Consider the following 17,825-nt stretch of genomic DNA (forward strand, 5'->3'; position numbering starts at 1 on the left):
CACAAGTTTATATATATAAAAAAAAAACTCATTTAGAGGGCTAAAATCACATTGCTGTCTTCACAAAAGTATTCTCATATTTAATCATATAATCTTTACAACATTTAGATGTAAACCTGACACATAGAAAGCGTACACTTTCAGAGTTACCGTTACCTTGATATACCATCCTTAATGACATCACACAATGATAAACAACGTGACAGGATTATTCTTTAAGTCCCCATCAACCATTCGGATTTCAGAAACAATGTTCCAATGTCCAATCTTTTGATGTTAGAGTTTTTAGGTCAGCCACACTCTCTGTAACAAAGGAGTTTCAGTCCTCCAATACTGCAGGGCAAGAAAGATAAAGTTTCTGCAAACTATTTATGGTCGGCTGTAAAGTCATAAATCCAGCCCCCCCCTATCTGTCAGCCATGTGCCAAGCTGATGTGGCACCTTTGATCCTCATCAAGGAGAGAGAGTTATGACAACGGTAATGTTAAAGGGGCAGCTGAACATTGTCGTCTCATCTGTGATATTTTGGTTAAAAGACACAGGTCACAAAATATTACATTAAATTGAGCAATGTGTGACTCGTTTCAGGAAACTAGGCGTATGTCACAGGAACAGCATTTAAATGTAAATATTTATTTTTTATCAAAAAGCATTTTTTGGGGCAGAAATGCCTTCTGGAACATGTGAACTTTCATGTGCCTTAATAACAAACTTGTATTCCATCCATAAATACTAATAAACATTTTAAATTACAAGCCTAGTTGGTTTAGCCATGGAAATTAACAGGAACCTTCCCACTAGCCATGATTGGCTGAGATAATGTATGGTCTGGACATCCCGGGAGATGAGTTTGGATTGAACTGTGATGTAGCACGCTTCTGTCTATAATGTGAGCTGTTCAGAATGTGTTGACAGCCCTTTCTACCTCGCCGTTTTTGAAAGATATAACGTTAGCCATCGAGAACAACAAACGTTTCGCTACTTTTCTCAACAACATTTGATGCCCTGAATTTAGCAGGCGCTATCGACAGATCAGTAGGATAAAGTGATGGGCTACTTTCTGCACACGCCACAGTCAGTGTAAACCGGAGTGACTTGACACAAAGCTGAGTTAAATGGTTCCAGTCTCCCGTGAAGCGTTCATCCATGTATACGAGTAAGAGTACATGTCTAGACAATAGTGACACATCCACTTAGCTAGATGTGTTTGAGGGGTGGTTATAGCATTTCCTCCACATGAAGGAAACACACAAGTGTGTCAGGTGAGCGTCATCTACAGTGAGGGAAAAAAGTATTTGATCCCCTGCTAATTTTGTACGTTTGCCCACTGACAAAGAAATGATCAGTCTATAATTTTAATGGTAGGTTTATTTGAACAGTGAGAGACAGAATAACAACAAAAAAATCCAGAAAAACACATGTCAAAAATTTTATGAATTAATTTGCATTTTAATGAGAGAAATAAGTATTTCCAATCACAGCCAGATGTGATACAGGCTGGATTCGAACCGGGGACTGTAGTGACGCCTCTTGCACTGAGATGCAGTACCTTAGAACGCTGCACCACTCGGGAGCGAGTGTCCCTGTGTTTAGGTTGTCACATGACCTGGATTTAAACTTTTATTTTAAGCCTTTTCCCGGAATTAGAATTAGACCAAAAATAAAAGCAATTGTCATGAAAAGAAAATGAGATTGTTTGGTGAAAAATCTCGATAAATAAAGGTTCAACTCCAGGTCATGTGACATGATTAACCAAAACACAGGGCCTAAATAATAGGCTTCATATGGCTAATCATACTTATTGTACATATATCACCCTCCTCCCTGTGTGGGCCGGGACTGTTCTACCATGCCTAAAGCAGTACAATAGTCCCCCTGCAGTTTACTGCAGCCCAGGCCACAGAAGACATAGTCATTATTAAGACTATTATGGAGGGTATAATAGGTGAAAATGGCAATAGGAGAGGTTGTGTCACGTCCTGACCAGCAGATGGAGCTGGTGTAGTAGTTTGGGGGTCAGGACGTGGCAGTCTGGTGTGTGTCTTGTGACTCCTGATCAGGAACAGCTGGGAATCGTTGTTCCTGATTGGGAGTCACATATGTAGGAGTTGTTTGTCACTGGGGTTTGTGGATAATTGTTTCTTGTTTAGTGTGTTTGCACCTGACAGGACTGTTGGCTGTCAGTTTCCTTGTTTTGTTTGTTATAGTGTTCTTTCTAATTAAATTGAAAGATGAATACTAACTCCGCTGCATTTTGGTCCATTCCTGAAGACAGCCCTTACAGAATTACCCACCAACAAAGGACCAAGCAGCGGAAGAAGGCTGGCGAGGTAAGGGAGACCGGGAGGCACCCCCAAGAAATGTTTAGGGGGGGGCACAAGGGGAGTTTTGCGGGGCAAGAATGGAGCCCCAGGCCAGCTCCCCGCACTAGCATGGAGGTGCGTGTTCGCAATCTGGTACGCCCAGTACCAGCACCACGCACCAGGAGTCTAGTGTGTCAACCCAGCCTCGCCAGTCAACAGTCGTCGTCAGAGCTGCCCGCCAGTCAACAGTCGTCGTCAGAGCTGCCCGCCAGTCAACAGTCGTCGTCAGAGCTGCCCGCCAGTCAACAGTCGTCGTCAGAGCTGCCCGCCAGTCAACAGTCGTCGTCAGAGCTGCCCGCCAGTCAACAGTCGTCGTCAGAGCTGCCCGCCAGTCAACAGTCGTCGTCAGAGCTGCCCGCCAGTCAACAGTCGTCGTCAGAGCTGCCCGCCAGTCAACAGTCGTCGTCAGAGCTGCCCGCCAGTCAACAGTCGTCGTCAGAGCTGCCCGCCAGTCAACAGTCGCCAGAGAGGTCAGACTGCGCCGAACTGCCGGAGTGGCCAGACTGCCCCGAGCTGCCGGAGTGGCCGGACTGCCCCGAGCTGCCGGAGTGGCCGGACTGCCCCGAGCTGCCGGAGTGGCCGGACTGCCCCGAGCTGCCGGAGTGGCCGGACTGCCCCGAGCTGCCGGAGTGGCCGGACTGCCCCGAGCTGCCGGAGTGGCCGGACTGCCCCGAGCTGCCGGAGTGGCCGGACTGCCCCGAGCTGCCGGAGTGGCCGGACTGCCCCGAGCTGCCGGAGTGGCCGGACTGCCCCGAGCTGCCGGAGTGGCCGGACTGCCCCGAGCTGCCGGAGTGGCCGGACTGCCCCGAGCTGCCGGAGTGGCCGGACTGCCCCGAGCTGCCGGAGTGGCCGGACTGCCCCGAGCTGCCGGAGTGGCCGGACTGCCCCGAGCTGCCGGACTGCCCCGACTGCCCCGAGCTGCCGGAGTGGCCGGACTGCCCCGAGCTGCCGGACTGCCCCGAGCTGCCGGACTGCCCCGAGCTGCCAGACTGCCCCGAGCTGCCAGACTGCCCCGAGCTGCCAGACTGCCCAGACTGCCCCGAGCTGCCAGACTGCCCAGACTGCCTGGAACGGCCAGAGCTTGAGCCGCCTCCAGGATAGGTGGGTTGGGGAGGGAGGGTGTAGCACAGTGCCGTCGTTGACGGCAGCCACCCTCCCTTCCCTCCCTTATTGTTTAGGGTTACTGTTTTAGGGTTTTGTTGGGGATTTTGTTTGTTGGTGGTTTTTTGTTCTTGTGGTTAGGTGCATTCCGGGGTCTGCACCTTGAGGGGGGGGTACTGTCACGTCCTGACCAGCAGATGGAGCTGGTGTAGTAGTTTGGGGGTCAGGACGTGGCAGTCTGTGTGTCTTGTGACTCCTGATCAGGAACAGCTGGGAATCGTTGTTCCTGATTGGGAGTCACATATGTAGGAGTTGTTTGTCACTGGGGTTTGTGGGTAATTGTTTCTTGTTTAGTGTGTTTGCACCTGACAGGACTGTTGGCTGTCAGTTTCCTTGTTTTGTTTGTTATAGTGTTCTTTCTAATTAAATTGAAAGATGAATACTAACTCCGCTGCATTTTGGTCCATTCCTGAAGACAGCCCTTACAGGTTGGTGCTATTACCACTTTTAATCAGGGTCCCTCTGCTACTCTTTAGTCTATTGCATAGTAAGACACTTATTATAGCAACAACAAAAAAGATGTATTGCTTCATTCTAAGTAGTGTGCTAGTGTGGATATTGGGACAGAGCCCTGTAGTCAGAGAGCCTCACCTTGATTCCCACATAGTCAACAGGGATGATGGGGTTCTCCAGAGAGGGCAGGGCAGCCTCATCCTGGGGTTCACCCACCATGACCCGTGTAGCCACACTAATGAAGTCCACTCCGATGGTCTTAGACACAAAGGGGAAGGAGCGGGATGCTCGCAGGTTACACTCTATCACCTGGCAGGGAGGAACACACACATTAATTATCACTTGCTGACATTTTCATTCTAACCCAGTACAGTTGGAGGAGGATGGGAGGAGTTACTATTACCGTTAAGCACTTAGTGGCAACTGTAACAAAGGCTCAATTTGATTAATTGAATGATGTGTCCTTTAAACTAACCATTTCCACACTATGTAGTGCACTACATAGTGTGATTCAAATAACCAAATCATCAAGCTTTGATTATTTGAATCAACTGTGTAGTGCTAGGGTAAAACCCCAAATGTGCACCCAGCAGGGGCCCCAGGACAGAGTTTGGGAAAAACTGCTATAGTGCACTATGAAAAGAGTATTACGTCACCTCTCGTCTTAATGTTTTATTTTTGTTGCTTTCACATGTTTATCGAATGCTTAAAATAACATTTCAAAAAAGAAACTATGATTCCAATCTGGGATTCTTCTGCCATTTTAATCCGCCTAAGCTTTTTTTCCAAGTCGCCTAAATCCAAACAGTGTAAAAAATAAAATACATAAATAAATCATTTTTGGGATGGAAAAAGGCTTTTAGTGTAAACCAAATACAGTGCATTCAGAAAGTATTCAGACCCCCTGACTTTATCCACATTGTTACGTTACAGCCTTATTCTAATTGATTAAATCCTTATCAATCTACACCCCATACCCCATAATGACAAAGCGAAAACAGGTTTTTAGAAAAGATAATGGACCTATTTATTTTTTTAATAATATAATCTCTGCTAACCAAAATAAAAGCTAGACAGTCAAGGAGAATTGAAAACCCATAAAGCAATGGAATTTGTGGTTAAGAGCGGTTAAGAGTGCTGGGCCAGTAACCGAAACGTCGCTGGTTCAAATTCTCAAGCCGACTAGGTAAACAAAACTGTCGATGTGCCCTTGACCAAGACACTAATTGCTCCTGTAAGTTGCTCTGGGTAAGGGTGTCTGCTAAATTACTATTATTTTATGTTGAACAATAGTTTTAATTTTGTTATTATATTTGAGCAAAATAACACAACATTAGCTATGTCAAAACACACAGAATTGCAGGAAACTAGCTTAAAACTTCAAAGTTCTCTCAGCTCCATGGCAACTAACAGGAAATGTGCTTCAAAATTACAACATTGTTTCTCAGCTCCATGGTGAAATGTGTAAATTGCAGGAAATTGGCTTAAAAATGCAACAACAAAAAAATCTACATTAGCAAGATGAAACCTCTAAAATTTAGACTTCGCTCATTGCCATGACCTCTGCCACGCCAACCACCAAACTTTTTGACATTTGTACCAATGAAATAAGCTGAAATGTATTGAGTCTTAAGTATTCAACCTCTTTCTTACGGAAAGCCTAAATAAGTTCAGAGTAAAAATGTGATTAACAAGTCACATAATAAATTGCATGGCAATAATAGTGTTGAACATGATTTTTGAATGACTACCTCATCTCTTTACCCAACAATACAATTATCTGTAAGGTCCCTCATTCGAGCAGTGAATTTCAAACAGAGATTCAACCACAAAAACCAGGGAGGTTTTCCAATGCAGACATTGAATTTGGTTTGATCATGGTGAAGTTACAAATTACCCTTTGGATTGTGCATCAATACACCCAGGCACTACAAAGATACAGGCGTACTTCCCAACTCAGTTGCCAGAGAGGAAGGAAACCGCTCAGGGATTTAACCATGAGGCTTAAGGTGACTTTAAAACAGTTACAGAGTTCAATGGCTGTGAGAGGAGAAAACTGAGGATGGATCAACCACGTTGTAGTTACTCCACAGTACTAACCTAAATGACAGAGTGAAAAGAAGGATGCCTGTACAGAATACAAATATTCCAAAACATGCATCCTGTTTGCAATAAGGCAAAAAATCTGTCAAAGAAATGCATTTTATGTCCTGAATACAAAGCCTTATGTTTGGTCCAAATCAAACAACACATATTTGAGTACCACCATATTTTCAAGCATGGTGGTGCTGCATCATGTTATGGGTATGCTTGTCATCGGCAAGGACTAGGGAGTTTAAGGATAAAAAGAAACAGAATAGAGCTAAGTACAGGCAACATTCTAGAGGAAAACCTGGTTCAGTCTGCTTTCCAACAGACACTGGGAGACAAATTCACCTTTCAGCAGGACAATAACCTAAAACACAAGGCCAAATATACACTGGAATTGCTTGACATTGAATGTTCCTGAGTGGCCTAGTTACAGTTTTGACTTAAATCGGTTTGAAAATCTATGGCAAGACTTGAAAATGGCTGTCTAGCAATGATCAACAATCAACTTGACAGAGCTTGAAGAAATTTTAAAAGAAAAATTTGCAAATATTGTACAATCCAGGTGTGCAAAGCTCTTAACAGACTTACCCAGAAAGATAGCTGCCAAAGGTGATTCTAACATGTATTGACTGAGGGGTGTGAATACTTACGTAAATGACATGATTCTGTATTTAATTTTCAATAAATTATCAAACATTTCTAAAAACATGTTTTAACTTTGTCATTATTGGGTATTGTGTGTAGATGGCTGAGAATTCAGGCTGTTAACAACAAAATGTGGATTAAGTCATGGGGTATGAATACTTTCTGAAGGCACTGTATCCATCTTTTCATCTTTGGAATTCACTGTGACCACACCACACCGAGATTCTGTATTTCAATTCATGACCAAATTGCTTATTTTTTTTTACGACTGTGAAAACGTCAAGTGATCATTTGTAGCTTTCTCTAACGTATTCCGTCATGCGTCTCACACACACACACACACACTTACCATGACATCGTTGCCTTTCACTAGGAACTGAGTATTGAACGGACCAGAGATCTCAAACGCCTTAGCAATTTTCCGTGTGGCAGTCTTCACCTGAGAGTAATGGAGGACAAATACTAAATATGAAGCTTCCATCAAAGACGAACCTATAACTCAGTATAAATTATTTACATATTCACAGCCTGGGCAATAGATTACAGTAGTGAAAAATAAATATAAACCACAGCCTAATAATGAATTCCCTGTCAGGAGTCAGTGATCCTAAATATAGGCAGGCCAACAGACTAACTGTCTAACAAATAAAATGTGGAAACTTTTCATAACGATGCACACTTTCACGATGGATGTGAGACATGTTTTGAGTGAGTCAGCCCCTAGTAGGTGGGTAAAAAAAACAGCATGACACACACACACACACACACACACACACACACACACACACACACACACACACACACACACACACACACACACACACACACACACACACACCTTCTCTAGGGCCCCCTGGCTGATGCTCTGGGTAGGTAGCATGAGGGTGGCATCTCCAGAGTGGACCCCAGCATCCTCCACATGCTCCGTTATAGCATGGCACAGCACCTGAGAAGAGGTTAACATGTTATAGCATGGCACAGCACCTGAGAAGAGGTTAACATGTTATAGCATGGCACAGCACCTGAGAAGAGGTTAACATGTTATAGCATGGCACAGCACATGAGAAGAGGTTAACATGTTATAGCATGGCACAGCACCTGAGAAGAGGTTATAACTAGTGCTGATCAATTAACATAAATGATTATTTTCTGTTTTTTAAACAACTAATTGATCAACGTTGGTTCCATTATTTGAATTATAATTTGTTCAGGGGGGGTTTCTGTGAGATCAATGCACAGTTTCTCTAGACAGAACTCAGATCAAGCCCGAACTGTGCAATGTAGTAGGGAGTTGTAGGTTCCAACAGGCCAATATCTACATAGTTTAGCACAAAAAATGTGGTAATTAACTGCAATCCATTGCACGCTTACTTGTCTGGTCTGTGTGGGGCAGTCACAGAGAGGGAGGGTTTCCACTAGTTACCACAACCACAAAGTTAAAATTGTCCATATCGTAAAAATTGCTTTTTGTTGTTAATTTAAAGTTGGGGTTAGGCATAAGGTAAGCAGGGTTAGGTTTAAAAATCACACTTTAAGGAGATAAATTGTAGAAATATGCAGGCTTTATGACTATGTGGCTGTGGTAACTATTGACAACCGAGAGGGAGGTATCTTTACCTGAAAATACATGAAGTCAGACATGTATAACTAATGTATAAATGTATGCAGGCATGACTAAGTCGCTTTGGATAAAAGTGACTGCTAAATGGCATATATAAAAGTATGCTTAAACATTTTATTAACGTAATGTAAATAAATGATGGTTAACAAGTGATAAGCAGTAATGGGCAGTCACTACCATAATGAGACTTATTAATTGTTTTATTCTGTGTTGTTTCAGCCACAAGAGCATTGGGGATGTTGGGCGATTAGGCCTGGCTCGCAGTCTGCTTTTTCAGGAAGCTCTCAACGAACAGTTATTGTGCTGACTTTGCTTCCAGAATAGGGCTGTGGCGGTCACAAAATTCCGTCAGCTGGTGATTGTCAAGCACATAACTGTCGGTCTCACGGTAATTGACTGTTAATTAACAAACATATTTAGCATCTCCTGGCTTCCACACAAGCCATTTTAAAAAGTCTAATAAATCCATGTAATATAGCCTACACCTTCACAATAAATCCATTATTTATTTTAGACAGGTCTAAAAAAGCATGATATGAAGAAAATGTAGTTTATTTCAGAAGAAAAGAATAGCATACACGAGCTGTCCTTATGTTAGGTCCTGATGTAGCTATGCCAAATGGCTGTGGGCGACACTAGTTCATTTAGCAGAAAAGATTTGCTTAGAATTCCGTGGCATTATTTTATATTATGAAGAATACAATTGAACAAAGCTGAATAAAATAAAGGAATAAAATAGAAAGGATATTTTCCCCAAACGATTTGAGGGAGTGCGCACACGTGGCTATTCTGTTTTGAGCGGTTAACAAAGAAATAGGTACTCCTTTATGCTTAATTTAGAGTTATTAATGTAAACTTTACCTGTTCTACAAACGTTGGGCTATATGTTTTGATTTTCAATACATGGTAAGGCTGCATGATGAGACTAATGATGATTTGTAAAAAGTCACATGACAGGCAAGAGCTCTGCTTTCTTTTTTACGCAGGCTGTACACACAACAATAGTCTCTCATTCACAATTTGACAAGCACTTGATAATGCCTCGAATTTCACGGCGGCATACCCTTTGTGGCCATAATGCACCCTAAAACAAAATCCATGCCTTTTGCGGCCCGGAGTGCTGCGTTGTGCCCTTCTCCCTGAGTGTGCTGCGCAACCCGAATCGCCTCTCATTCACATGGCTCTCCGTCACGTGATTGGGTCTTTCTCACAGGCTACAAGTGAAAACATACACATCGGGGACACAACTGCGCATGTCCTTATCCAATTCCAAGGAGCATATTGAAGATATTGGAAGAACTGACGACATTTACTTTTCGTCAGCTAACAAAATGAATAGGCCTAACGAACAGCAAAAGCACTAGTCTATGTCAATCTATTATCCTCCCATAGTATAAAAATCAACCTATTCTATTCTGTGTGATAAATAAATATACCAAACATAGTCTGGGATAGTAGTGGGATGCGATAGATCCCAAATTATTACAACCACTAGCATGAAAAAAAAAATTATGCAATGTGGCTAACGCAACAGATCAGAGCATTTATGTTAAAATGTTGTTAAACTAGTAGGCTATTTCTTCACATAATAAGCGCAGCAATGTGCACATGGTAGTAGACTATAAGCGCAAATGTTAAATTTTTATGGAGAAAATTATCTTTCCCAAACTTGAAACTCAGACTGCTTACAGTGAGGGAAAAAAGTATTTGATCCCCTGCTGATTTTGTACGTTTGCCCAAAGACAAAGAAATTATCAGTCTATAATTTTAATGGTAGATTTATTTGAACAGTGAGAGACAGAATAACAACAAAGAAATCCAGAAAAACGCATGTCAAAAATGTTATAAAATGATTTGCATTTTAAATCAGGGAAATAAGTATTTGACCCCCTCTCAATCAGAAAGATTTCTGGCTCCCAGGTGTCTTTTATACAGGTAATGAGCTGAGATTAGGAGCACACCTAATTTCAGCTTGTTACCTGTATAAAAGACACCTGTCCACAGAAGCAATCAATTAATCAGATTCCAAACTCTCCACCATGGCCAAGACCAAAGAGCTCTCCAAGGATGACAGGGACAAGATTGTAGACCTACACAAGGCTGGAATGGGCTACAAGACCATCGCCAAGCAGCTTGGTGAGAAGGTGACAACAGTTGGTTCGATTATTCGGAAATGGAAGAAACACAAAAGAACTGTCAATCTCCCTCGGCCTGGGGCTCCATGCAAGATCTCACCTCGTGGAGTTGCAATGATCATGAGAACGGTGAGGAATCAGCCCAGAACTACATGGGAGGATCTTGTCAATGATCTCAAGGAAGCTGGGACCATAGTGACCAAGAAAATAATTGGTAAAACACTATGCCGTGAAGGACTGAAATCCTGCAGCGCCCGCAAGGTCCCCCTGCTCAAGAAAGCACATATACATGCCCGTCTGAAGTTTGCCAATGAACATCTGAATGATTCAGAGGACAACTGGGTGAAAGTGTTGTGGTCAGATGAGACCAAAATGGAGCTCTTTGGCATCAACTCAACTCGGCATGTTTGGAGGAGGAGGAATGCTGCCTATGACCCCAAGAACACCATCCCCACCGTCAAACATGGAAGTGGAAACATTATGCTTTGGGGGTGTTTTTCTGCTAAGGGGACAGGACAACTTCACCGCATCAAAGGGACGATGGATGGGGCCATGTACCGTCAAATCCTGGGTGAGAACCTCCTTCCCTCAGCCAGGGAATTGAAAATGGGTCGTGGATGGGTATTCCAGCATGACAATGACCCAAAACACACGGCCAAGGCAACAAAGGAGTGGCTCAAGAAGAAGCACATTAAGAACCTGGAGTGGCCTAGCCAGTCTCCAGACCTTAATCCCATAGAAAATCTGTGGAGGGAGCTGAAGGTTCGAGTTGCCAAACGTCAGCCTCGAAACCTTAATGACTTGGAGAAGATCTGCAAAGAGGAGTGGGACAAAATCCCTCCTGAGATGTGTGCAAACCTGGTGGCCAACTACAAGAAACGTCTGTCCTCTGTGATTGCCAACAAGGCTTTCGACAAGCTAAGGCTTTCGACTGTCAATCACAACATTTTTATTGGCAGACTCAACAGCCTTGGTTTCTCAAACGATTGCCTCGCTTGGTTCACCAACTACTTCTCCGATAGAGTTCAGTATGTCAAATCGGAGGGCCTGTTGTCCGAACCTCTGGCAGTCTCTATGGGGGTGCCACAGGGTTCAATTCTCGGGCCGACTCTTCTCTGTATACATCAATGATGTCGCTCTCACTGCTGGTGATTCTTTGATCCACCTCTACGCAGTCGACACCAATCTGTATACCTCTGGCCCTTCGTTGGAGACTGTATTAACAAACCTCCAGATGAGCTTCAATGCCATACAACTCTCCTTCCGTGGCCTCCAACTGCTCTTAAAATGCAAGTAAAACTAAATGTATGCTCTTCAACCGATCGCTGCCCGCACCTGCCCGCCCGTCCAGCATCACTACTCTGGACGGTTCTGACTTAGAATATGTGGACAACTACAAATACCTAGGTGTCTGGTTAGACTGTAAACTCTCCTTCCAGACTCACATTAAACTCCAATCCAAAATTAAATCTTAAATCGGAGGCTATTTCGCAACAAAGCATCCTTCACTCATGCTGCCAAACATACCCTCGTAAAACTGACCATCCTACCGATCCTCGACTTCGGCGATGTCATTTACAAAATAGCATCCAACACTCTACTCAACAAATTAGATGCAGTCTATCACAATGCCATCCGTTTTGTCACCAAAGCCCCATATACTACCCACCACTGCGACCTGTATGCTCTCGTTGGCTGGCCCTCGCTTCATACTCGTCGCCAAACCTACTGGCTCCAGGTCATCTACAAGTCTCTGCTAGGTAAAGCCCCACCTTATCTCAGCTCACTGGTCACCATAGCAGCACCCACCCGTAGCACGCGCTCCAGCAAGTATATCTCACTGGTCACCCCCAGAGCCAATTCTTCCTTTGGCCACCTCTCCTTCCAGTTCTCTGCGGTCAATGACTGGAACGAACTGCAAAAATCTCTTAAACTGGAGACTCTTACCTCCCTCACTAGCTTTAAGCACCAGCTGTCAGAGCAGCTCACAGATCACTGCACCTGTACATAGCTCATCTGTAAATAGCCCATCCAATCTACCTCATCCCCATACTGTATTTATTTGTCTTGCTCCTTTGCACCCCAGTATCTCAACTCGCACATTCATCCTCTGCACATCCTACCATTCCAGTGTTTAATTGCTATATTGTAATTACTTTGCTACCATGGCCTATTTGTTGCCTTACCTCTCTTATCCTACCTCATTTGCACATGCTGTATATAGATTTTCCTACTGTATGTTTGTTTATTTATTCCATGTGTAACTGTGTTGTTGTATGTGTCGAACCGCTTTGCTTTATCTTGGCCAGGTCGCAGTTGCAAATGAGAACTTGTTCTCAACTAGCCTACCTGGTTAAATAAAGGCGAAATAAATAAAATAAAAAATGATTAGAAAAAGTAGCGACTATGATTTAAAAAAAGGCATTGTTTCTTATGCTGGGCATCATTCACAAGTGATAATATATCATCAAGTGATAGGCTAATATTGTCACCCATCAGACTATTCTTGATTTAATCATATCTTAACATATACTAAATAATATATATGTGTGACATTTGTTTTGATTTAGAATGGACTATTATCATGCACCTGTATCGAAACAGGGGCAGCCGGAAAAAATACATAGGAATGGAGGACGCTTTCCCCCGTGGTTTATTTTCATGCCAGCCAGGTAGGCTATACTCCTGTTGTAAAGATAAACAATGTGCTTAATATTAAGAAAGTAGAGAAAAAAAGTATAGTAAGCCTAGCCTATAGAAAGCTGATGGGATCCTCATATTTTTATTAGCAGCCATCACTGTGTTTTCTCCCGCAATTGCATAGCCTATAGAAATGTTGTGCAACATGAGCTCATGGGCTCTCATGAAGTGCTTGATTAGTTTTTCGAATACATTTGCATTGATGTCAGAGTGATTAGAGGGACAATAGAGTGCTGAGTACCAGGCAGTTAGCAAGTTTGGTAGTCTACTAATGACCATCAGCAGCAAGAGAGCTTGGAGAAGCCTAATTACCGTGACAAAACGGTAATGTGGAATTTGACTGCGTTCATGACTCGTGACCGCTGGTGGCAGTAATACGGTCACCGCAACAGCCCTATTCCAGAGGCAGTTTGGAACTAGGTAGTGAGTGTTGCAACCGAGGACAAGACAATTTTTACGCGCTTCAGCACTCGGTGGTCCCGTTCTGTGAGCTTGTGTGCCCTACCGTTGTTCGTCCTAGACGGTTCTACTTCACAATAACATTACTTACAGTTGACCGGGGCAACTCTAGCAGGGCAGAAATTTGACAAACTGACTTGTTGGAAAGGTGGCATCCTATGACGGTGTCATATTGAAAGTTACTGAGCTCTTCAGTAATAGCGGAATCCACTAATACACTATATATGCAAAAGTAACATTATTATTTAAAGTCATCACGATAAGCAGCCCTTTCACACAAAAGTGTACAAAGGAACTCATCAATAGATAAACTATATAATTGATAGCAGGTAATACGTTAATATAAAACCTTAAATGGATGAATTGCTGAAAGGGCTCTGGTCAAAGGTAGTGGACTATATCGGGAGCCATTTGGTACACTACACTTAACTCTCCCACCCCTTCCTTTTCCCCTTCCCACCAATCAAAAGGGAGTAGAGTTTCAATGAACTGCGTTGTCGTTAGTACACATTAAACCCCCGATAACTGCAGCACTCATTAGCAACACACTAATTGATGAACACACACACACAGCGGCACACAGGAGAACACACACAATCCTGGAGGAACACACACTCTTGATAAAGCCTGTAGTTAATACGGGGGAAGGCATATGAAGAGCACACACACACACACACACACACACACACACACACACCACACACACACACACACACACACACACACACACACACACACACACTAATGAGACCTATTTGGCATTCAGTCAATGGATGGATCAGTAATGTGGGAGGATAAAGAGAAGACAGACTGAAATACAGAATACAAGGAAACCAGATATGATCTTTATAGCAGATTTTGAGAAATCCTTTGGTACAGTATGCCTAGAATCTGTTTATGAGTGCCTGGATTTTTTTTTACTTTGGAAAATCTCACATAAGATGGGTAAAAATAATGAACAACAACCCTATATGTAAAATAATCAACAACGGATACTTCTCTGAAAGTTTTGAGCTGTCAAGAGGTGTAAAACAAGGTTGCCCTTTATCACCATACCTATTTATTATGGCCTTTGAAGTTTTAGCAATAAAAGTCTGATGATAATTTTAAGGGACTAAATGATTCAAGTTCTCTTGAGTCCTTCAACCTTGAAGGGCCTTATTGAGGACCTGGATAATGTACAAAAATTCTCTAATTTCAAAATTTCTCAAAACCTAACTATGGTAAGTGTACTATATTACATATTGGGTCTCTCGCTAAACAGTGGTTCCCAAACTTTTTATAGTCCCGTACCCCTTCAAACATTCAACCTCCAGCTGCGTACCCCCTCCAGCACCAGGGTCAGCGCACTCTCAAATGTTGTTTTTTTGCCATCATTGTAAGCCTGCCACACACACACACACACACACACACACACACACACACACACACACACACACACACACACACACACACACACACACACACACACACACACACACACACACACACACACACACACACACACACACACACACACTATACGATACATGTATTAAACATAAGAATGAGTGTGAGTTTGACACAACACGGCTCGTGGGAAGTGACAAAGAGCTCTTATGGGACCAGGGCACAAATAATAATAATCAATAATTTAGCTCTTTATTTAACCATCTTACATATAAAACCTTATTTGTTCATTGAAAATTGTGAATAACTCACCACAGGTTAATGATAAGGGTGTGCTTGAAAGGATGCACATAACTCTGCAATGTTGGGTTGTATTGGAGAGTCTCAGTCTTAAATCATTTTCCACACAGTCTGTGCCTGTATTTAGTTGTCATGCTAGAGAATCCACTCTCACATAGGCACGTGGTTGCAAAGGGTATCAGTGTCTTAACAGTGTGATTTGCCAAGGCAGGATACTCTGAGCGCAGCCCAATCTAGAAATCTGGCAGTGGCTTCTGATAAAATTTTCACAGAACCGCTCGTTGCAATTTCGATGAGGCCCTTTTGTTCAGATATCAGTAAGTGGACTGGAGGCAGGGCATGAAAGGGATAACGAATCCAGTTGTTTGTGTCATCCGTTTCGGAAAGTACATGCGTAATTGCGCACCCAACTCACTCAGGTGCTTCGCTATATCACATGACATTGTCTGTAAGCTTGAGTTCATATGCACACAAAAAAATCATACAATGATGGAAAGACCTGAGTGTTGTCCTTGTTAATGGAGACAGAGAAGAGCTCCAACTTCTTAATCATAGCCTCAATTTTGTCCCGCACATTGAATATAGTTGCGGAGAGTCCCTGTAATCCTAGATTCAGATCATTCAAGCGAGAAAAAACATCACCCAGATAGGCCAGTTGTGTGAGAAACTCGTCATCATGGAAGCGGTCAGACGAGTGAAAATGATGGTCAGTAAAGAAAACTTTAAGCTCGTCTCTCAATTAAAAAAAACTTGTCAATACTTTGCCCCTTGTTAACCAGAGCACTTCTGTATGCTGTAAAAGTGTTACATGGTCGCTGCCCATAAAATTGCATACTGCAGAAAATACACGGGAGTTCATGGGCATTGCTTTAACAAAATTAACCATTTTCACTGTGGTGTCCAAAACGTCTTTCAAGCTGTCAGGCAATCTTTTGGCAGCAAGAGCCTCTCGGTGAATGCTGCAGTGTACCCAAGTGGCGTCGGGAGCAAATACTTGCACTCCACAATGTCTCCCTGTCTAGGCTTTTGCGCCATCAGTACAGATACCAACATATCTTTACCACCAAAGTCCATTTGATGTCACAAAGCTGTCGAGTACTTTAAAAATATCCTCTCCTGTTGTCCTGGTTTCCAGTGGTTTGCAAAAGAGGATGTCTTCCTTAATTGACCCCCCATAAACGTAACAGACATATACCAGGAACTGTGCCAGGCCCGCCACGTCTTTTGACTCATCCAGATGTAACGCATAGAATTCACAGGATTGTATGCGAAGCAGTAATTGTTTCAAAACATCTCCAGCCATGTCACTGACGCATCGTGAAACAGTGTTGTTTGTATAGTTCTTTGGGCCTTTTCCCCCAGCATTGTCAAATCAAACGTTCATTTGTCACATGCGCCGAATACAACAAGTGTAGACTTTAACGTGAAATGCTTACTTACAAGCCCTTAACCAACAGTGCAGTTCAAGAAGAAGAAAAATATTTACCAAGTAGACTAAAATAAAAAAGTTATAATAAAAAGTAAACACAATAAGAATAACGAGACTATATACAGGCGACACTGGTACCGAGTCAGTGTGCTGGGGTACAGGCTAGTTGAGGTAATCTGTACATGTAGGTGGGGGCGAAGTGACTATGCATAGATAACAAACAAACAGCGAGTAGCAGCAGTGTACAAAAGGGGTGGGGTCAATGTAAATTGTCTGGTAGCAATTTAATGAATTGTTCAGCAGTCTTATGGCTTGGGGGTAGAAGCTGTTGAGGAGCCTTTTGGTCCTAGACTTGGCGCTTGCTATAACTTGGGTGACTGGAATCTCTGACAATTTTATGGGCTATCCTCTGACACCGCCTATTATATAGGTCTTGGATGGCTGCTCTCTTTAACGCCTGACACTCAGATGCCGAGCAGTTGCCATAACAGGCGGTGATGCAACCGGTCAGGATTCTCTTGATGGTGCAGCTATGGAACCTTTTGAGGATCTGGGGACCCATGCCAAATCTTTTCAGTCTCCAGAGGGGGAAAAGATTTTGTCGTGCACTCTTCACGACTGTCTTGGTATGTTTGGACCATGATAGTTCGTTGGTGATGTGGACACTTGAAACTCTCGACCCGCTCCAGTTCATATCTGTTTTTTTATATATACTGCTCAAAAAATAAAGGGATCACTTAAACAACACATCCTAGATCTGAATGAAAGAAATAATCTTATTAAATACTTTTTTCTTTACATAGTTGAATGTGCTGACAACAAAATCACACTAAAATAATCAATGGAAATCCACTTTATCAACCCATGGAGGTCTGGATTTGGAGTCACACTCAAAATTAAAGTGGAAAACCACACTACAGGCTGATCCAACTTTGATGTAATGTCCTTAAAACAAGTCAAAATGAGGCTCAGTAGTGTGTGTGGCCTCCACGTGCCTGTATGACCTCCTTACAATGCCTGGGCATGCTCCTGATGAGGTGGCGGATGGTCTCCTGAGGGATCTCCTCCCAGACCTGGAC

The 17,825-nt window shown here is 43.0% G+C and overlaps 1 protein-coding gene across 1 annotated transcript in view; it reads right to left on the minus strand.

Moving 5' to 3' along the window:
* cps1 (carbamoyl-phosphate synthase 1, mitochondrial) overlaps positions 1-17,825 on the minus strand; it is a 98,945-nt gene that overhangs the window by 19,612 nt on the left and 61,508 nt on the right. The window contains exons 30-32 of the mRNA XM_014173741.3: positions 7,552-7,659; positions 7,063-7,152; positions 4,116-4,286 (exon numbers count right to left, since the gene is read on the minus strand). Coding sequence (XP_014029216.3) covers positions 4,116-4,286; positions 7,063-7,152; positions 7,552-7,659 — 369 coding nt within the window. The remainder of the gene's footprint in view (positions 1-4,115; positions 4,287-7,062; positions 7,153-7,551; positions 7,660-17,825) is intronic.

Source organism: Salmo salar, chromosome 25 (assembly GCF_965601325.2).
Source record: "Salmo salar chromosome 25, fSalSal1, whole genome shotgun sequence".
In the NCBI taxonomy this organism is placed as follows: Eukaryota; Metazoa; Chordata; class Actinopteri; order Salmoniformes; family Salmonidae; genus Salmo; species Salmo salar.